Below are 21,760 nucleotides of genomic sequence, written 5' to 3'. Positions count from 1 at the left end.
GTGTGGTGTGTTCTCCCTGTGTCTGCGTGGGTTTCCTCCGGGTGACTGTCTGTGAGGAGTGTGGTGTGTTCTCTCTGTGTCTGCGTGGGTTTCCTCCTGGTGACTGTCTGTGAGGAGTGTTGTGTGTTCTCCCTGTGTTTGCATGGGTTTCCTCCGGGTGACTGTCTGTGAGGAGTGTGGTGTGTTCTCTCTGTGTCTGCGTGGGTTTCCTCCTGGTGACTGTCTGTGAGGAGTGTTGTGTGTTCTCCCTGTGTTTGCATGGGTTTCCTCCTGGTGACTGTCTGTGAGGAGTGTGGTGTGTTCTCTCTGTGTCTGCGTGGGTTTCCTCCGGGTGACTGTCTGTGAGGAGTGTGGTGTGTTCTCCCTGTGTCTGCGTGGGTTTCCTCCGGGTGACTGTCTGTGAGGAGTGTGGTGTGTTCTCTCTGTGTCTGCGTGGGTTTCCTCCGGGTGACTGTCTGTGAGGAGTGTGGTGTGTTCTCCCTGTGTTTGCATGGGTTTCCTCCTGGTGACTGTCTGTGAGGAGTGTGGTGTGTTCTCTCTGTGTCTGCGTGGGTTTCCTCCGGGTGACTGTCTGTGAGGAGTGTGGTGTGTTCTCCCTGTGTCTGCGTGGGTTTCCTCCGGGTGACTGTCTGTGAGGAGTGTGGTGTGTTCTCCCTGTGTCTGCGTGGGTTTCCTCCGGGTGTTCCGGTTTCCTCCCAGTATCCAAAAACACATGTTGGTGGTCATACTTCACCTGTTTCAAATGTTTTCTCCATATTTTGTTCTTTGTTTGCATTCCAAGCTGAGCTTTGCCAGAGTATCCTTCTTTTATCATTTTTCTGGGTGTTTAATCTCTACTGGTGATTGTAAATAATATATATACTGTATATATATTAAAAACACAATTATATGTTTTGTAAATTAGGTTTAGAAGTTTCCATGAGAGAGAGAGAGAACTGCGGTGCAGTGGAAATGTCCTGAATATTGAACTACTGCTCTGTTATGTCCCAAAAATGTCTCACAATAATCTATTCCAGTGCAAGTTTTAAGGTTTTTTTTTCCAGTGCTGGTTTAAATGTCTGTACTAAAGCCAGCTGGTTTGTCCTTTTTCTCCAGCAGCTGCTGTGCTATAAGGAATCTCCCTGGACCTTCTCCCACCAAAGCCCTTGTTAGCCCTAGTGTGAGGAATCAGGCAGAGGAACTTTTTAATCAGTGGCCACAGTCCTGCTCAGGGGTCATTGAAGTGAGGCTACAGGCTCCAATCATTCCACTTACTCTAATGTAAATCCCCCAACCCCCTGGCCTTGGTGAACTCATATGTGACAGAGTCGAGCAGTGGTAGGGAACTCTCGGCCACTGCTCTCTCACATATGTACATCAGGGTGGGGCTACATGCTGAAAGCCCCCTCTGGAATCCACTGACCACACAGGAGCACTTTGTAGTTCAACGATTACAGACTGTAGTCCATCTGTTTCTGTGCATACTTTATACCCCCATTTCAGGTGGCTCTTCAATGTTCAGGACAGGAGGGCCGTCGTTAACTCAAAGGGAGTAAGGTGACATTAGTTCAGTTTGTGTTTATGGATGGACTGACTACACTGTCCACTCTGTGAGACACTCCTCCCTCATTGGTCCACCTTGTAGCTCATCTTTCGCCGCACAGTGTGTGTCGGTCATCCTCTAGTCCTTCATCAGTGACACAGGGCATTATTCTCAGTCAGTGCACTGAGGGGTTAAATCTCCAGTAAACACTGCTGTGTCTGATCCACTCGCACCAGCACAACACACACTAACACACCACCACCACGTCAGTGTCACTGCAGCGCTGAGAATGATCCACCACCACATCACACCTGCTCTGTGGGGGTCCTCTGGGGGTTCCTGATCGTTGGAGTAAGTATGCAGAGAAACAGATGGACTACAGTCTGTTAATGTAGAACTACGAAGTGCTCAGTGGACTCCACGGTAAGGTGTTCCTAATCCAGTGAATGTTCAGTGCACAGAGGACTGTGTTCTTTTCCTTCCTTCCTCCTGCACAACTCTGCTCTTCCGACGCTCCTCTGTTTCTGGGCATCTTTTCTACACGGTGACATTATTGATTTCATTTTCATATTGTTGCAGGCCCGCAGCTGTAAACAGCCTTCCCCCCGCCTTTTAGAAGTGAATTGATCCATGCTCCGTCAGCGTTAAAAGAAACCAATCAAAGCCCAGACCATTATCTTCCTTTTGAGCCATCATTCATCCCTCTATCTCTTCCTTTTGTGCTCCGGAATAATGGCCCTCACAAAGGCAAATAACATCAGACATAATGGTGAGTTTGTTGCCAGCGCAGATTTGAAAAGTTTTCCCAAAGTGGCGTGCTGAAGTGGTCTTGGCTTAAAGTAGACGTATTGTTCGAGCAACACATTTACACAATATGGTACATCAGGAAAATTATCTTGTTTGTGGGAATGGCCCAAAAAGCTTTGGGTGAATAGGAGTGAACGGGGGTGGGGTGGGGGTAAAAATACCTTGTAGTTAATGGATGGAAGAGCGTATTTTTTTTAATTATTATTTCACGATTTATTGTATACACACGGTCAGAACCAGCTTTGGCAAAACTAACGGGCACTTTATTGATATTTATTGCTATTACAATTAATAAAAACCTCTCTCGCACTGTGTTCTTCACCTCCAAGAGGATGTAGTATGTGAGGGTCGCCTTCGCACACGCTTTATTTGATTCGGATCAAAATAGATTTGTAATGTTTTGAAAAGACCATTGTTTATTTCGGGCTAAAAGAGGTGGTCTCAGTGAGGGTCAAACTGAACCAAGGTCTGGTTCGTATTAACAGAGCCCTACTGGGAAGTAATTACATATAAAACCTGGGCCACTATCCATTGGTCATGTCGCCTCCCTCACCCCCCCCGCCTTCAGTTCATAATCTATAACATTGTGGATCACACAGAACAGACATTAACGTTTCTTAAAAATATAAATAAATAAATCAAAAATAAAAACAATACAAATAAAAAAGGTATTTTGGAGGCAGCAGAGCATTATAGCATTGTAACGAGATACTGGGTTTGTTGCATTTCTTCTAATAAATTATGAAACAAAATGTAGTCGTGGCCGACATTCTGGCCCAAAAAAAGTAATTTCGGGCCGTCGTTCTGGCCCAAAAAAAAAAGTAATTCCGGGCCGACATTCTGGCCCAAAAAAAGTAATTTCAGGCCGTAGTTTTGGCCCAAAAAAAGTACTTTCGGACTGTCGTCCTGGCCCAAAAAAATAGTAATTTCGGGCCGACATTCTGGCCCCCCAAAAAAAAGTAATTTTGGGCCGACATTCTGGCCCAAAAAAAAAAAGTAATTTTGGGCCGACAGCAGACAAACCCCAAGTGTCTATAACAGTTTATAGCGTAGTATTTCAAAGTCTCCACCCAGTGTGAGCTAACCAATCGCATTCATCCCCACCTTTTGGCTGATAACCAACTACATTCCTTCTGCTGCAAAGGCAGCGCCACCTTCAGAACCATATTGTGTATTGGTTTTCACACGAGCTCTATAAGCAAAACGGTGACTGGTATGTGGAGATGTAGCCCACGTACGACGGTGAAGACGACAGGGCGCGAGGAGGTCCTTTACTCCTCTCGCTACATTGCAGCGTGAAACCAGAACTGATCAGAGCGAATGTACACAGTGTAACAAAAAAATGAAACTTGGTCCAGACTTTGTGTAAAAACGCCCTCACTGCAATTACTGTGGACATTAGTGTGTATTAATTTCAGCTCGAAACATGTTCAAATCTAGATCCGCGAGTGACGTTCAGCCACGCTCCGAGTTGTTTTATTAAAAACCCAGGGCCTCTGTTTGAAAGAGTTTCTTTGTCTGACTATCTGACTGTGCTGCTAATTAGTTGAACGTGTGGGCTCCAGTCGGCATCACGCTTTAATAGGTCTTTATAAGGTCCTGGCTCGCTGGCTTTTTCTGTTTTGGATGAAGGGATTATTTAAATGTTTTCTTTTTCATGGTCTCTTGAGATTAATATGTGCTCTCTCTCTCTCTCTCTCTCTCTTTCTCTCTCTCTCTCTCTCTCTCTCTCTCTCTCTCTGCTCCCTTGCCCTCTTGCTGTTTTTTCTTTTTTTAATCTTTTGCGCTGTTCCTCGTGCTCCTCCGGTAGAATTTTAAAGAGTTTGTAAGGAGCCTCCGCTTGGTTTTCACCAACTCTTTGAATGTACACAGTCTAAGGCTGTTCTGGCCTTGGTGCTGTTTTCTGTGCCTTATATAAGCAGTGCTTTATGCTTAAATTGTTCAGTCTGTTGAGAGTAAGTGGAAGTATAAGAGTATAACTAATAGATGTAACAACCCTTGTGTATTATAAACGTACTAAGAAAAGGAGAAATACCACGGCTACATTGTTAGCTCACGATTGGTGTGTATTGATAATTCTCCAGTCATTTTTCTATCTATACTTTCCTTGCTTTTTTCCCGTGCTTCTCTCTTTTCAGCACGACCCTCACCATTGTCTGCACCTTGCGCTTTCAAACTGAATATCGAACTCCATTTTGGCTCCGATGTGCCGCGTGCCTGAGCCGTAGCACAAAGCCCTGAAACTGCGGTCGGTGGGGAGCCGTGTGGTGACGGAAACACAATGGATGACATGACCTTTCCACAGCGGCTCTGCAGCGTGGCACCACCCAGCCATGCCTCTGATAACACCCAATAATGACACAGTCCACAAGGATGGGCATTGTTCTGCTGCTTTCTGTCTCTTTCTCTTTTCTCTCCAGCCTGGATGTGTGCTCTCTCTCTCTCTCTCTCTCTCTCTCTCTCTCTCTCTACCTCTCTCCATTTTTCTCTTTATCTCTCATTCTCTTTCTCTGTCTCTCCCTTTCTCTCTCTCCATTTTTCTCTCTCTCTCCCTTTCTGTCTCTCTCTGTCTCCCTTTTTCTCTCTCTCGCTCTCTCTGTCTCCCTTTTTCTCTTTCTCTCACTCTCTCTGTCTCTCTCTCTCTCTCTCGCTGTCTCTGTCTCTGTCTCTCTCTCTCTCTCTCTGTCTCCCTTTCTCTCTCTCTTTCTCTCTCTCTCTCTCTCACTCTCTCTGTCTCCCTTTTTCTCTCTCTCTGTCTCCCTTTCTCTCTCCCTCTCTCTCGTCTCTCTCTCTTTCTCATTCTCTCTCTCTCTCTGTCTCTCTCTATCTCCCTTTTTCTTTCTCTCTCTCTCTTTCTCTCTCGCTCTCTCTCTCTCTCTCTGTCTCCTTTTCTCTCTCTCTCTCTCTCTCTGTCTCTCTCTCTCTCTCTCTCTCTCTCTCTCTCTCTCCCTTCTCTCTCTCTCTCTCTCTCTCTCTCTCTCTCTCGGTCTCTCTGTCTCCCTTTCTCTCTCTCTCTCTCTCTCTCTCTCTCTCTCTCTCTCTGTCTTTGTCTCTCTCTCTCTCTCTCTCTCTCTCTCCCTTTCTCTCTCTCTCTCTCTCTCTCTCTCTCTTTCTCTTTCTGTCTCTCTCTCTCTTTCTCTTTCTCTTTCTGTTTCTCTCTCTCTCTCTCTCTCTACCTCTCTCCATTTTTCTCTTTATCTCTCATTCTCTTTCTCTGTCTCTCCCTTTCTCTCTATCCCCTTTTCTCTCTCTCTCTCGATCTCTCTGTCTCCCTTTTTCTCTCTCTCTCTCTCTCTCTGTCTCTCTCTCTCTCTCTCTCTCTCTCTCTCTCTGTCTCTGTCTCTCTCTCTTTCTCTCTCTCTCTGTCTCCCTTTCTCTCTCTCTTTCTCTCTATCTCTCTCTCTCACTCTCTCTGTCTCCCTTTTTCTCTCTCTCTGTCTCCCTTTCTCTCTCCCTCTCTCTCTCGTCTCTCTCTCTTTCTCATTCTCTCTCTCTCTCTCTGTCTCTCTCTCTCTCTCTCTCTCTCTCTCCCTTTTTCTCTCTCTCTCGCTCTCTCTGTCTCCCTTTTTCTCTCTCTCTCACTCTCTGTCTCTCTCTCTCTCTCTCTCCCTTTCTCTCTCTCTCTCTCTCTTTCTCTCGGTCTCTCTGTCTCCCTTTCTCTCTCTCTCTCTCTCTCTCTCTCTCCCTTTCTCTCTCTCTCTCTCTCTCTCTCTCTCTCTCTCTCTCTCTCTCTTTCTCTCGGTCTCTCTGTCTCCCTTTCTCTCTCTCTCTCTCTCTCTCTCTCTCTCTCTCTCTCTCTCTCTCTCTCTCTCCTTATGCTGTCATGGATTTCACAGCGGAGTGCAAGTTTGGATCGGGCCTTATTTTTTTCCGGCTCTGTCCTCCAGCTGGGATAAAAGTACACTTGGCCCGGTCACCTTTTATTTTACATGCCGCTTTGTTACCCCCAAGCATTCCGTGTGCAGTTTCCCGTTTGGCAGCGGAACAAGGCAGGACCTGTTGTCTGACTAGTCTCCAAAAGCACTGCGCTGCTTTTCATTCGATTGACCGCGCGAGGAAGACCTGAAAAATTGTTAGTCCTGGCCGAAGCTCTGTCCGCCGAGCCAGGTTTGAAGTTCCTCCACACGAGCGGCTTCAAAGCCGAGCGCTTTTCTCTGGTTGTCACCATCAGACAGTGGAATAAGTAGCTGAATCAAACTGTCCCTTTTCTCTTCTCTAGTTGATGGTGCTTTTCAAAGGAGCCTAAGCAGGGTGCCAGGCCGTCCCTCAGAGGAGAGGAAGCAGAACAAGGAAGCATGGGCTCTCATCATGGGGGTATTTTTTCCCCTGTTTTTCTTCTTTTTTTAAATCCGTGTCCCTCCTTTCCATCAGTAGTTGACGTCTGAGGAGAGTGCGCTTGTGAGCCTAGATTGCCTGCCATCCATCTGATAAGAGGATTTCCGATTCGGCCGAGTCGAGGCCTGAGAGAATTGGCCTGATCCTGATGTTATTTCTTTTAATGTCCTTTACAAACGTACTACTGCAGCAGACACGGGCCTTTCTTAGGCTCGGATTCACCAGAGCGCACTTATTATCAGAGGTGAGATCGCTGCCTCTGGACTGGGTGATTAAAATGAATGGCAGCAATACAAATAGCAGGCCTAATTGGATTTAATTCAGTGAGGCGAACTATTCAAATGATGTCTGCTAATGTTACTTTAATATGAGATTTAATTCAATTCACTTTCATTTAATTTTAATTTCCTCTTTTTTCCATTTTTTTTTTAACAGAAGACATTCCCACAAAGCAGCTTCACAGGGATGCGTCCAGACAAACATACAATGTTCATTTATATTTATTTCCACCCTTCTGCCCCTTGCATATCCAATAGTGTGTGTTAGTGTGGGTATGTGTGTGTGATATATGTGTAGTCGCTCTCCAATCAAAAGCATGTATCTACATTTTTGTGGACATTTAGTTTTCTACGTCATTTGAACACAGCAGCTGTCCTTTATATATACAGTGTTCTCCCTGTGTCTGCGTGGGTTTCCTCCGGGTGACTGTCTGTGAGGAGTGTGGTGTGTTCTCTCTGTGTCTGCGTGGGTTTCCTCCGGGTGACTGTCTGTGAGGAGTGTGGTGTGTTCTCCCTGTGTCTGCGTGGGTTTCCTCCGGGTGACTGTCTGTGAGGAGTGTGGTGTGTTCTCCCTGTGTCTGCGTGGGTTTCCTCCGGGTGACTGTCTGTGAGGAGTGTGGTGTGTTCTCCCTGTGTCTGCGTGGGTTTCCTCCGCGTGACTGTCTGTGAGGAGTGTGGTGTGTTCTCTCTGTGTCTGCGTGGGTTTCCTCCGGGTGACTGTCTGTGAGGAGTGTGGTGTGTTCTCTCTGTGTCTGCGTGGGTTTCCTCCGGGTGACTGTCTGTGAGGAGTGTGGTGTGTTCTCTCTGTGTCTGCGTGGGTTTCCACCGGGTGACTGTCTGCGAGGAGTGTGGTGTGTTCTCTCTGTATCTGCGTGGGTTTCCTTTGGGTGACTGTCTGTGAGGAGTGTGGTGTGTTCTCCCTGTGTCTGCGTGGGTTTACTCAGGGTGACTGTCTGCGAGGAGTGTGGTGTGTTCTCTCTGTGTCTGCGTGGGTTTCCTTTGGGTGACTGTCTGTGAGGAGTGTGGTGTGTTCTCCCTGTGTCTGCGTGGGTTTCCTCCGGGTGACTGTCTGCGAGGAGTGTGGTGTGTTCTCCCTGTGTCTGTGGATTGGAGATTCAAAAAGTGTCTGTGTGTGTGTGTGTGTTGCCCTGTGAAGGACTGGAGCCCCCTCCAGGATGTATTCCTGCCCAATGATTACAGGTAGGCTCTGGACCCACCGCGACCCTGAACAGATAATGAATGAATGAATGTATATATATATAATTTTATTTTTTTCCAAATAAGTATTAAATCTCATAACAGACTCTCGTTGCTTTCCCCTCTCTCCTCACACACACACACAAATACACACACACACACACACACAATCACACACACAGAGCTCTGCTACTGTTCCCTTTCCTACCTCACTAAATCCCTTGGTTTATCTTTTAAAAAGTTTTTCGGAGCTGGAATGTGGAGGTGTTTATTGTTTGAGCCGTGAGGTGTGCTGCAGTGGAGCCTCGGTGTCTGATGCTGAAGCTCTACCTGAAACTTTCACTCGACACATTGAGACCAAGTCAACAATCATCAAAAATACACTGAGATATTTCTTATTAAATTCTATATAAAGAGAACCCTCTCGCCAGTTTATCATGCATCTCACACCACACATTCATCCCCCTCCCAAAAATACAAGGAAATATTGTCATACAGTCTGAGCACTGTTTTATATTAAGTGTCCAGTAATTATTAATGCGTATATTTATAATTCAGAATGTCATTTTTATATCAATTGTTTCATAGGATTTCATTCTTATTTTCATATAAATATTTGTCTTTAAATCATCTTTAAAAACCAAAACTCACACATAATTTTGAATACAGTATTATCTCAAAGAACACAACAAATCCATCACGTGTTTTTGCAGCTTTTTTCTGATGTCTAACGAATGCAGTGACGAATAAACACTTCTCACTCACCGTTTTCAAACGACTTAATTTTGAGTTTATTTTGTCGATGATGTCATGTTTAAACACTGCACAATGGTTACCGTTAAATAACACTGACGGAGAATGTTTGTATTTTGAATGGCAATTTATACATAGCTTTAAAGCTTAAGTATTATATATTGTTTTAAAAGAACACTGTGTAATATTTATTTACTGTAAAATTTCAGCTTCACACTCGTCATGGTGCTCCACTGACCTGGAGTGGAGAGAATACAGCAGAAAATGCACTGTGTACCAGCTTTCAGGAAGGTGCTGTACAATTGAATTACACTAGGGGGAGCCCCAGGAGCAAAAAACGTACCTAGTGTTCCTTTAAAGACTATGCCATCATTCACATTCCCTTAAAAATAAATAAATAAGAGCACAAATCCCTCCTTGGTTCCTTTGTAGACGGGAGTATGGTTTTCAGAACAGAGGGGAGGTCAGTGGTCCTGTCACCCTGGACATGACGTAGAGGCTTGAGGTCACCTGACCCACCCAACGGACCTTTGTGTGCATGATTCCTTTCAACTACGGCTCTGCATCACACATGCTCTCTGTGTCTCAAGAGGGCAATCAGTTACGATGCGCTGATGCTCAGTCCCTAGCTCAACCTGTCCTTTTTTTATATTATTATTGTGTAGTGCAATATTGATCCTTCTTTTGAAGTCTCTGGTTAGTTTCCCTAGGAGTGTTCTAACTGCATCCCATCGCCTGTGAATCCCCTCGTTCTGTAAAGCATGAAAGCACTGTCTACGCAAAGGCAGCCTCTGAAGTGGAATACATTTGCCTGTGTATATTTGATTGCAAGTGTATGTGTTGAAAATGAATGATTCTTTTGATGCAAAGGGGCAGCTCTGAAGTTGGTATAAAAAGAGAGAGAGAGAGAGAGAGAGAGAGAGAGAGAGAGAGAGAAGTTAGCAGAAGTTCCACCATGCCTGAACTCTCTGCGTGTCTCTCCTGGCTGTTTTTCGGTGCTCTTGGCTGAGCTGAGTTCAAAAAGAACTCCCTCTCGGCCTTGTTTGTTTGTCTTGTTTGATCATTCCTCATCCTCTTTTCCTCTGCTCGCTGTCTGTTCAGTCATGACAGCTAGATGCTGCTTCTCCGTGCCCTAAAAAATTGGCTCAGGCTGGGGATTTGGAGAATTGGAGGCTGGATTTTTCTTTAGTTCCATGTCTGTGTTGTTGCGAATGAAGACAATTTATCTTTAAACGCGCGTTTCGTGCTGCAATCCTCTCTCTCACGCTGGCCTGAAATGTATATGTGTGTGATTCTGTTGATGTTAAGGACTAGTCATCGATTTCTCGTCTCTGATTGGGGCTCTCTCTGCCCTACTTCTCTCCGTGTGTCTTAACCTCACACCACCGCCTCCCGCGGCCGGTCAATATCCCGCACTGCCACAGCTCAATGCGGCCCGACTTCCTCAGGTACCGACGCATGGCCCACGGCAATTATCCTCATAACCCGCCATTACCGTAGCCCTTTCTCCAACAGGCGGCTCCGCGCCTGCTCCGAGAGGTCCTCCAAAGAGTAATTGTTATTTGAATCTCTTCGAACGCAGGGTGAGGCCACTTTTCGACCACACTTCTGCCTCTCAGAATGAGGCAAGGATCAATGAAGCCCTAAGACACCATCAAGCTCGCCAGGCAGGTGGCTTCTCTGTTGAAAAGTTCTCCAAGGCGACCGCTGCGCATTTTCTTTGGTGTGCCGTCTCAGTGCTTCTTTTACAAGCTGGGTGTTCATGTGAGTAATAGAGAGGTGCTCACTCGAGTCAAACACATCGCTTCTATTGTGCGGCCCGTGTTTTCATGTTATGGGTCTCTGGTGCTGATTTAACTCGGGGGTGACCCCTGGAATGAACGGCCAGGGTTTTAGAACCTGGTTCAAAGCCTGTCGTAATGAAACTGTGTACTATAATTAGGTCTATCGCCGTTTTTAGTGGTCGATATGCGATAAACTAGTATTTAATCACTGATACAATGATAATAAAATAGCATAAGAATGTAGTTACACCCCTTTTAAGAGCAATGACCTTTCAGTAAACCATTCGTTATTGTTACGTAAATTAACATAAATGTAAACACAGTGGACAATATTGAGGTCAGCAAAAATAATTATTAAGGAAATGTCCATATATCGTACGATAAATCGATAATGTAATTATCGTGACAGTCCTAACTATAACGAGAATGACTATTTTTCCTGTCCCGGTTGCTAGACCTGTGCTGGATGTCTAAGACGTCTAACTCTAATTTGAAAGAACCCTCACACAGTTGACCACACGTGAAGGTTTTTTTCTTCTAAATTAGTATTTCAGCTATCCACGCTTGGGCGGCACGGTGGCGCAGCAGGTAGATGTCGCAGTCACACAGCTCCAGGGGCCTGGAGGTTGTGGGTTCGATTCCTGCTCCGGGTGACTGTCTGTGAGGAGTGTGGTGTGTTCTCCCTGTGTCTGCGTGGGTTTCCTCCGGGTGACTGTCTGTGAGGAGTGTGGTGTGTTCTCCCTGTGTCTGCGTGGGTTTCCTCCGGGTGACTGTCTGTGAGGAGTGTGGTGTGTTCTCCCTGTGTCTGTGTGGGTTTCCTCCGGGTGACTCTCTGTGAGGAGTGTGGTGTGTTCTCCCTGTGTCTGCGTGGGTTTCCTCCGGGTGACTGTCTGTGAGGAGTGTGGTGTGTTCTCCCTGTGTCTGCGTGGGTTTCCTCCGGGTGACTGTCTGTGAGGAGTGTGGTGTGTTCTCCCTGTGTCTGCGTGGGTTTCCTCCGGGTGCTCCGGTTTCCTCCTACAGTCCAAAAACACACGTTGGTAGGTGGATTGGTGTCTCAAAAGTGTCCGTAGGTGTGTGCGTGTCTATGTTGCCCTGTGAAGGACTGGCACCCCCTCCAGGGTGTATTCCCGCCTTGCGCCCAATGATTCCAGGTAGGCTCTGGACCCCCCGTGACCCTAAACTGGATAAGGGTTTATGAATGAATGATAAGGGATAATGAATGAATGAATGAATGAGCTATCCACTCTTTCCTCTGGGGTCGTAACACGAACGCAGCACATGGCACATGGCTCAATTGGGATCAAATCAAACAGATTTTATTTTTTTTCCCCTCAGCCATTGATTGCACCTCAAGAGGAGGGAATTTATTCTGTCATTTCAGGTGCAAAGTGTGTGGAAATGTGAGCGATTTAAATATTTCAGGGTTCCGTCTGCTTCCTGCTGGGGCACGTCTGCGTTCTCGGTAACCTCCGCTGATGAAAATGTGAGTTTATTTACATCTGTGCGTGTCTAGCTCAACGCCTAAAACAGAGAATTTCATTTGCAATCACCCCTCCTTATTTGCTTCCTTTCTCGCTCTGCCCACCCTTTGTCCTCCTTTCTTCGGTCCTCTCTGGTACTCACCCCTGCAGTAAAGTATAACAACAAGTGAATGGCTATAATTAAGGGCCCTGACCTTTATAGGGTGATGATTACTGTGGGAGCAGATGCCCTCCTCTTTGTTTGCGTGGGCAGCTTTCTATATTCATCAGCCCAGATGTGCAGGCTTTTCTTCATGCAGCTTGTCCTTTACATTCTGGCCCAGATGTACGTATGTGAGAAGGTGTAAAATATGCCCTAATGCAGGCACAAAGTGTTTGCAAATGGTTTCATATAAATGTGTAAATTTAGTAAAGCTACAGGGATGGATTGTGTGGTTTCAGAATATATATATAAAATAATGTAAAGAGATTTATGTCATACACAGCTCCTCTCTCTGCACTGGAGAGAGACTCACAGCATTCAGATGCACAGAAGCCCACTGTGTCGGGGGGTAAAGGATCCCACAGTGCATTTCTTTGTGTGAGTTATTCATACACAGATCCTATACAAGCCTCAGTTAATGTGTTATTTCCCTCGTGATTTGTTTTAGTGTGTAAGAGGCCAAGTCCTAAATGTCTCCCTACACCCTCCGTAGGGCACAGTGTTGGTCATAAATTAACAGACTGAGCACTCACATAGTGCAGTGTATGTCGAAAATCATGTTTCGTCAGACCTTAGTTTCACGTTTCCCTGTGGAATTAGTGTCTAGTTACTGTCTGGTGGAGTATTAATATTTTAAATATCTGTGATGTGCACTCTGTAGGGAGTGTGGTGCTATTCGGTACGTGGCCTGAGCTCCTCTACTGACTGACACAGACAAACAGAGCTCTGCTTTGAAAGGTGATGCGGATAAACGGGTCAATTATCCTTGTATTTCTTTAATTGTGACGTCTAAATGAGGCCTAAAAGTGTGGACAGAAACCAAAGACCAATTTAAACATCACAGTTTATGTTTGTGTGTTTGAGTAATGAGTAGGACCTCAATATGGCAGCTGCTCTGCACAGTGACATCAGCTGCAACCCATGGACAGGACTTGCATGTGTGTGGAGTGCAGAATTTTGATGTCTTCTATCAGCAAGCTCAAGGCAAATGACAGGTGTTCAGCTCAGTGATGGAGAGGGAGTTCTTTCCCGCCACAGCATTCAACAATTTGAGATAAACTCTCTGGCTACGTTCTCTCAAATAGTGTTTTACAGGGCTGAATTTGAACTGCTCAGCCACAAACAAGCTACAGTCGGCTTCTTAAAAGATACAGAGCTTCTGAATGAACCCACACCAGAACGTTGTGCAGTGAGAACAGCAGTTATCCAGTTTTGTCCAGTTCCCTTTTAAACAAAAAGAAAAGAAAATCAGATTTGACTCATCACTTCGCACAGGTCACGTGACTGAAAGTTGAATTAGTGCTCTTCCTCTGGAAATGCACTCTTTTAGCTTGGCCTTGGGCCTGTGCACCTGCTCAGCGGCTGTGGCTGCCGTGATCTTTAAACAACATCAAGATGCTTTGATCTAAATCTCATGCCGTGACATGATACAGATTAAGAGCTGCATGGTGAAGGAACATCTTGTGAAACCTTTTTAAATGGAAATGAATATGTTTTCAGACTGACCTTCAGTATCTCTTTATTAAATGCAGGTTTAGACGGTGTGGATAAATATCTATTCGTGACACAGCTTTGATGTTCAATAGCTCAGAGAGGCGTTTCCGGTACTTGCTCTGGATGAGCAGCACATGAGATCACCGTTCACCACACATTCCACATTCAAGCATTGGCTACAGGGCCATAATGCTCCCCAGCATTGAGCTCCATAGTCGAGGACCTGCATTCTCGGGACTTGAGTAGCGTTCTTAGAACAAATCGTTCAGTGTCGTAACCTCTAATGTACACTCTTCCCTGAAGTGTGGGGGTGGTTTCTGCAGCAAAGGGGGCAAGCTCCATATTAGAGTTTGTTTAAACAAATTTCCAGAAATAAGGGCTCAATTTGACAAAACCTACCTGTTTACCACCTTTGATACATAATGATGTACAGAGATGATTAAAACAACAATTATAAAATATAAAAGAGTTAACAGCATAACAAAGTTGTAACAAAAAAAGAATTCAAATAGATTTAAAAAAGATAAAATAAAAATTAAGATTTATACAAATTATTATACAAAATAAAAAAATATACAAAAAACGAATAAAGTATTTTACAAGATAAATTAAACAGAATAGAATAAATTATAGAGAGTTTGTAATGTTAGTGGGTTTTCTCCGGGTGACTGTCTGTGAGGAGTGTGGTGTGTTCTCCCTGTGTCTGTGTGGGTTTCCTCCGGGTGACTGTCTGTGCGGAGTGTGGTGTGTTCTCCCTGTGTCTGCGTGGGTTTCTTCCGGGTGACTGGCTGTGAGGAGTGTGGTGTGTTCTCCCTGTGTCTGCGTGGGTTTCCTCCGGGTGACAGGCTGTGAGGAGTGTGGTGTGTTCTCTCTGTGTCTGCGTGGGTTTCCTCCGGGTGACTGGCTGTGAGGAGTGTGGTGTGTTCTCTCTGTGTCTGCGTGGGTTTCTTCCGGGTGACTGGCTGTGAGGAGTGTGGTGTGTTCTCCCTGTGTCTGCGTGGGTTTCCTCCGGGTGACTGGCTGTGAGGAGTGTGGTGTGTTCTCTCTGTGTCTGCGTGGGTTTCCTCCGGGTGACTGTCTGTGACGAGTGTGGTGTGTTCTCTCTGTGTCTGCGTGGGTTTCCTCTGGGTGACTGGCTGTGAGGAGTGTGGTGTGTTCTCCCTGTGTCTGCGTGGGTTTCCTCCGGGTGACTGGCTGTGAGGAGTGTGGTGTGTTCTCCCTGTGTCTGCGTGGGTTTCCTCCGGGTGACTGTCTGTGAGGAGTGTGGTGTGTTCTCTCTGTGTCTGCGTGGGTTTCCTCCAGATGACTGGCTGTGAGGAGTGTGGTGTGTTCTCCCTGTGTCTGCGTGGGTTTCCTCCGGGTGACTGGCTGTGAGGAGTGTGGTGTGTTCTCCCTGTGTCTGTGCGGGTTTCCTCCGGGTGACTGGCTGTGAGGAGTGTGGTGTGTTCTCTCTGTGTCTGCGTGGGTTTCCTCCGGGTGACTGGCTGTGAGGAGTGTGGTGTGTTCTCTCTGTGTTTGCGTGGGTTTCTTCCGGGTGACTGGCTGTGAGGAGTGTGGTGTGTTCTCTCTGTGTCTGCGTGGGTTTCCTCCGGGTGACTGTCTGTGAGGAGTGTGGTGTGTTCTCTCTGTGTCTGCGTGGGTTTCCTCCGGGTGACTGGCTGTGAGGAGTGTGGTGTGTTCTCTCTGTGTCTGCGTGGGTTTCCTCCGGGTGACTGGCTGTGAGGAGTGTGGTGTGTTCTCTCTGTGTCTGCGTGGGTTTCTTCTGGGTGACTGTCTGTGAGGAGTGTGGTGTGTTCTCCCTGTGTCTGCGTGGGTTTCCTCCGGGTGACTGTCTGTGAGGAGTGTGGTGTGTTCTCCCTGTGTCTGCGTGGGTTTCCTCCGGGTGACTGTCTGTGAGGAGTGTGGTGTGTTCTCCCTGTGTCTGCGTGGGTTTCCTCCGGGTGACTGTCTGTGAGGAGTGTGGTGTGTTCTCCCTGTGTCTGCGTGGGTTTCCTCCGGGTGACTGGCTGTGAGGAGTGTGGTGTGTTCTCCCTGTGTCTGCGTGGGTTTCCTCCGGGTGACTGTCTGTGAGGAGTGTGGTGTGTTCTCTCTGTGTCTGCGTGGGTTTCCTCCAGATGACTGGCTGTGAGGAGTGTGGTGTGTTCTCCCTGTGTCTGCGTGGGTTTCCTCCGGGTGACTGGCTGTGAGGAGTGTGGTGTGTTCTCCCTGTGTCTGTGCGGGTTTCCTCCGGGTGACTGGCTGTGAGGAGTGTGGTGTGTTCTCTCTGTGTCTGCGTGGGTTTCCTCCGGGTGACTGGCTGTGAGGAGTGTGGTGTGTTCTCTCTGTGTCTGCGTGGGTTTCTTCCGGGTGACTGGCTGTGAGGAGTGTGGTGTGTTCTCCCTGTGTCTGCGTGGGTTTCCTCCGGGTGACAGGCTGTGAGGAGTGTGGTGTGTTCTCTCTGTGTCTGCGTGGGTTTCCTCTGGGTGACTGGCTGTGAGGAGTGTGGTGTGTTCTCCCTGTGTCTGCGTGGGTTTCCTCCGGGTGACTGGCTGTGAGGAGTGTGGTGTGTTCTCCCTGTGTCTGTGCGGGTTTCCTCCGGGTGACTGGCTGTGAGGAGTGTGGTGTGTTCTCTCTGTGTCTGCATGGGTTTCCTCCGGGTGACTGGCTGTGAGGAGTGTGGTGTGTTCTCTCTGTGTTTGCGTGGGTTTCTTCCGGGTGACTGGCTGTGAGGAGTGTGGTGTGTTCTCTCTGTGTCTGCGTGGGTTTCCTCCGGGTGACTGTCTGTGAGGAGTGTGGTGTGTTCTCTCTGTGTCTGCGTGGGTTTCCTCTGGGTGACTGGCTGTGAGGAGTGTGGTGTGTTCTCTCTGTGTCTGTGTGGGTTTCCTCCGGGTGACAGGCTGTGAGGAGTGTGGTGTGTTCTCCCTGTGTCTGCGTGGGTTTCCTCCGGGTGACTGGCTGTGAGGAGTGTGGTGTGTTCTCTCTGTGTCTGTTTGGGATTCCTCCGGGTGACTGGCTGTGAGGAGTGTGGTGTGTTCTCCGGGTGACAGGCTGTGAGGAGTGTGGTGTGTCCTCCCTGTGTCTGCGTGGGTTTCCTCCGGGTGACTGTCTGTGAGGAGTGTGGTGTGTTCTCTCTGTGTCTGCGTGGGTTTCCTCTGGGTGACTGGCTGTGAGGAGTGTGGTGTGTTCTCTCTGTGTCTGTGTGGGTTTCCTCCGGGTGACAGGCTGTGAGGAGTGTGGTGTGTTCTCCCTGTGTCTGCGTGGGTTTCCTCCGGGTGACTGGCTGTGAGGAGTGTGGTGTGTTCTCTCTGTGTCTGTTTGGGATTCCTCCGGGTGACTGGCTGTGAGGAGTGTGGTGTGTTCTCCGGGTGACTGTCTGTGAGGAGTGTGGTGTGTTCTCCCTGTGTCTGTGTGGGTTTCCTCCGGGTGACAGGCTGTGAGGAGTGTGGTGTGTTCTCCCTTTGTCTGCGTGGGTTTCCTCCGGGTGCTCCGGTTTCCTCCCACAGTCCATAAATACACGTTGGCAGGTGAATTGGCGACTCAAAAGTGTTCGTAGGTATGTGTGTGTGTGTGTGTTGCCCTGTGAAGGACTGGCGCCTCCTCCAGGGTGTATTCTCGCCCAATGATTCCAAGTAGGCTTTCCAATGGTTACAGATAATGAATGAATATAATGCTAGTATACATGTGACTAAAATTTGCCTCTGAAATGCTGATTTAAATTAAAAAAATAATATTTTAAGAATCTTTTTCAAGGCGCTGAACGCAGCCCCGCAAATCTTGAACATAGTGTTTGGAATTGCCAGGAGATTACTGAGGACAAGCCCGAGAGCCCTCGCTGGAACATATCTAACAATCATTTCAAAGATAACAAAATTAAATAGATGTTTGTCCAAACATGAACACACCATGATGTTTGGAGGTTAGTGATATTCCTGTGTCGCCTGTGAGGAATGTCACTCGACACACTTCATACCCAGTATTCAGTGACGTTAGTGACTAAGCTCTGAACAGTGAGCTCTTTTAGACACCTTTCGCACGGTGACGGCGATAAACGTGTTGTTCCAGAGCCACAACTCTGGTTTCCCAACAGCACTTTGCTGGCGATGTCATGCACTCCACCAGAACTAGCTGCTTTTCTTTTTCACTGGGAATATTGGCTCGCCTTTGTCTTCATCCTCCTCTTCCTCGATGGCCTCTGTAGCCTGCTGGGCCTCCTCTTAAGCTCAGTCTTCCTTGTGTTTCCTTATGAAAATGATGCAGTGTGTCTTCAGAGATTTAGACTGATATTTGTGAGGGAACACGTTAGAGTTTGGAGGAGTTGTTTGTCTTGAGTTGTTCCATTTTCAGAATCGTGTAGTTTGATCGTGTAGTTTGACCTAGTTTGATTTTTGTGGTGGTTCGAAACACTGGGGAAACACTGTAGTACACTTTATAACAGATGACATTTGGAAGAGCAGGTGTATACAAACTTTTATCCACGTCTGTATTAAGCACTCACCAATTGAATGGGATGCTGTGAGCTCTGAAGACCACCATATTCATGTGGGTTAGATGGGTCCAAAGCCCCTCAGGACTAAATATCTGAGCGCAGTTTGGGAAGGTTTCCCAGACAGGGATTAAGCCTAGTCCTGGAGTTATATAGTATAGGACTAAGCCTGGAATTCCTTGGGCAAATACAGGGTTCTGTTTTTCATTGTAATCCAGGAAGATCAAGGAGTGACTTGAATGAATTAATATTAATATAATTAATAAGTGCATATAATTAATTTGAGTGATAATGTTGTGCAATAAATAAACCATCGTAAACCTAGCATCTCTAGAAAGAATAAAGATAAAAGCAAAAAAAAAAGCCAAACATATAATAACTAAACAAATCATGAACGAAAATAATAACAATGACATAAAATAAAATGACAAATAAACAGTATTTTAATTAATAACTGAGTTTAAAACATACTCAAACAGTCATGAACTAAATGAGTGAAAATATAAAAATTATAATTAAAAAATGAAATAGGATAAAGCAGAAAATGTTGATAGTATTTTAAATAAGAATTTGATTAATACAAAAATTATTTTGAAACATTTCTTAACAATGTGAACTGTGACATCCTTATTGTAAAAAGTAAGGATTAGCACCATTTAGAAGCGTAAAAACAGGAAAGAGGCCTCACCACTGTTCTGTAGTTTACCCTAGGGTTCTGGAGAAGGCCAGAATCTGCTGATCTCAGATCTTTAAAGCTTAAAAAAATAAAAGATATCCTAAAAAATACAGGCAGCCAGTGGAAAAACGGGGCGATACGAGCTGTCTTTTTTGTTTTAGTGTGGATCTGTGCTGCTGGGTTTTGTTTAAGTGGCAGAGAATAGATCATATTCTTAGGAAGCTCTGGAAAAAGTTACAGTAATCAATCCTAGTTGTAAGAAATGCATGGACAGTTTTTTCTCTGGGAAACAGAATGTCTAACTTTCACAGTATTCCTCAAGTGATAGAATACAAAGCGAAACAAAACGGCCTACAGCCCAGTGCTCAGCATTTGGGAACAGCGGATATAGCCGGTTAATACGGACAGAACATTGGACTACTTCAGATACTCACTTTCAGAGCACAGCCTCTGCCGTTTGCGATGAATTCACTCGACACATACGTCCCCTCTGTCACACTGTCCAGCTCCTTTTTTTTTGGTTGATGGAAAGAAGCATGCTGTGCAGTCAATTTATTCTTGAGCACTTTTATTTTCTCTGCTCATTCCTTCTAGAGTGGGATAATTTGCGCGTTTGCTGGTGTGATATTAGTTCACTGTTGCTTTTCCTGAAAATGGTGAAGGCTTCTCTACAAATGAACCCTACTGATCTTCCCTGCACTTTAAAAGTTAATTTAAATAGCCGTTGTTCATTAGTCAGCTTTGCAAACTAGACCCTATTGATGCCTGAGACGCTGCCATTAGAAGAAACAGCAATCAGAGTTCCTGTATCCGCAGGAATTGTTTGAAAAATCGCTCTTCTGTTTGAATAACTAGCGGTGGTTGTGGCATTAAGATGAAACATGAAGCCAGTAAAAATCTATGAAACATCTTAAAGGAAAATGAGGAACAACAGCGTATAACATATTAAAGGTGTAAAGACTGTGTTTAGTGTGTTAAATACAAAGAAAGTGAGGAATAACAGTGGTATTAAAGGTGTATGTTTATATCAGCTATAGTGAGGAATGTTTTTCGAACGCTAACTTCAGCCTTGCATAGTTGCCTTTTTAAGATGGAATATAAAAATTTAAATAAGAGGCTGATAAACACCATTAGCCACAAAAACTGACCCATTTAAGATGGATTAAAAACATTAAAACATACGGCAAGGATGTAGACATTAACTGAACATCGTGATTACATTTTAATAATATAATGATAATTATTATTATAAAGGACTAGTAAAATATAACTATTATTATATAATAAAAGAAATCTACACTATGTTACATGAGAACAAGTCCAGATATTGTGTCCAAGGTGTAGGAAATTTCTCTTTAAATCAGGGAGCAGTATATTCCAGCACTTTCTGTTTTTGTTGAGTCAATACAACCACTTTTTCAGCTCTGAGTTCTTTATTTATTTAAGCGGGCAAGAGAAACTTTCCCGCTATCAAATCCCCACAGCTTTATGTCCGAAACACCTCTAAGGATCTGCCTTACATTCTCTAACATTACGAAGCAGCTTGTTATTTATTTATTTATTTATTTATTTATTTATTCCTCTATTTGTTTGAATATATCCATTCCACGTTATGGTGCCAGAACATAATGGCTGAACTCTTTATGGTGGAACGGGAAAATCTGACCATGAAGCTGGGCAATAATGGAATGGGTCTCACGTAACGTACTTAAAGTATATAAAAGAAAGCATATCTATATATATTGTGACTACGGTGTTCAAAAACAGCACTACTGCCTTATATAACTAATATAACCAGTATGTTATGGCAGGAATGATCTTATTTGTGCCAGAAACCTGAAGTACACTCACTCACTCCCGCTGTTGGTTTCAGTTCCTCTTTTTGTTTTTGACACTTTGGCATCCGACTTTTTCATCTGTTTTATCTGGATAAAATCCCAGTTTCACTCAAAGTCTGTCTGTATTCAAGGTGGAAAAAAAATAGACAGTGCCTCCCCCTCCTACCCTGCGCCTTGCGGATCTGAGTTCCGAGCTGTGTGGCCAGTTCCGTAAGGGCCAGTGTAAGTTCACACACTGCGGCTCTGGATGAATGGTTCTGAAAGAAAGTGAATGAACTGCTGACCTGTTGTCAGAAGCTCCGGGAGTCTTCTCTCACCTCTTCTGTGTGAGCTATATTGATTTGGTGAATTACTGGGAGTTCACCCACATGTCGTAGCCTTTACCCTGCACAAGCATACACAGAAAAGTGTGTCTTCCTCAGCTGGGACCTGTATTACTGAAGTCATCTTACTTTTTATTACGTGGAAAAACATATATATAGACTACTATCTGTTTGCTCTATGTGTAAATACAGTGATGATGCCAAGTCCATTTATATTATAGTTACAGTTTAAATAGCATGAATTTATACTTAGCGTTTGTAATAATATTTGTAATAATAAGATTACACGTACTCAGGTACACAGAGTGAACCATTCATTCATTGTCTCTAAGCGCTTATCCAGTTCAGGGTTGCTGTGGGTCCGGAGCCCACCTGGGATCACCAGGCGTAAGGTGCGACACAATCTGGAGGTGCGCCAGTCCTTCGCCTGGCGACACACACTCACACCTATGGACAATTTTGAAGAGCGAACATGTGTTTTTGGACCATGGGAGGGAACTGGAACACCTGGGGGGGAACCTACACAGACACAGGGAGAACACACCACACTCCTCACAGACAGTCACCCGGAGGAAACCCACGCGGACACAGGGAGAACACACCACACT

At 45.6% G+C, this 21,760-nt stretch overlaps 1 protein-coding gene across 4 annotated transcripts in view; it reads left to right on the top strand.

Annotated features, from left to right (window-relative positions):
* The window catches only part of chchd6a (coiled-coil-helix-coiled-coil-helix domain containing 6a), a 98,105-nt gene that overhangs the window by 73,312 nt on the left and 3,033 nt on the right, over positions 1 to 21,760 (top strand). For 3 of the 4 annotated variants that reach the window (XM_066671128.1, XM_066671127.1, XM_066671125.1), the window contains one exon: positions 2,102 to 2,291. The exons of the other annotated variant lie outside the window; for it this stretch is intronic. In XM_066671128.1, coding sequence (XP_066527225.1) covers positions 2,102 to 2,149 — 48 coding nt within the window. In that variant the 3' untranslated portion in view covers positions 2,150 to 2,291. The remainder of the gene's footprint in view (positions 1 to 2,101; positions 2,292 to 21,760) is intronic. 4 annotated transcript variants of the gene reach the window in all.

The sequence above is a fragment of the Hoplias malabaricus genome, chromosome 5 (assembly GCF_029633855.1).
Source record: "Hoplias malabaricus isolate fHopMal1 chromosome 5, fHopMal1.hap1, whole genome shotgun sequence".
In the NCBI taxonomy this organism is placed as follows: Eukaryota; Metazoa; Chordata; class Actinopteri; order Characiformes; family Erythrinidae; genus Hoplias; species Hoplias malabaricus.
Note: the sequence above shows the minus strand (reverse complement) of the source record. Positions and strands in the feature narration are given on the sequence as shown.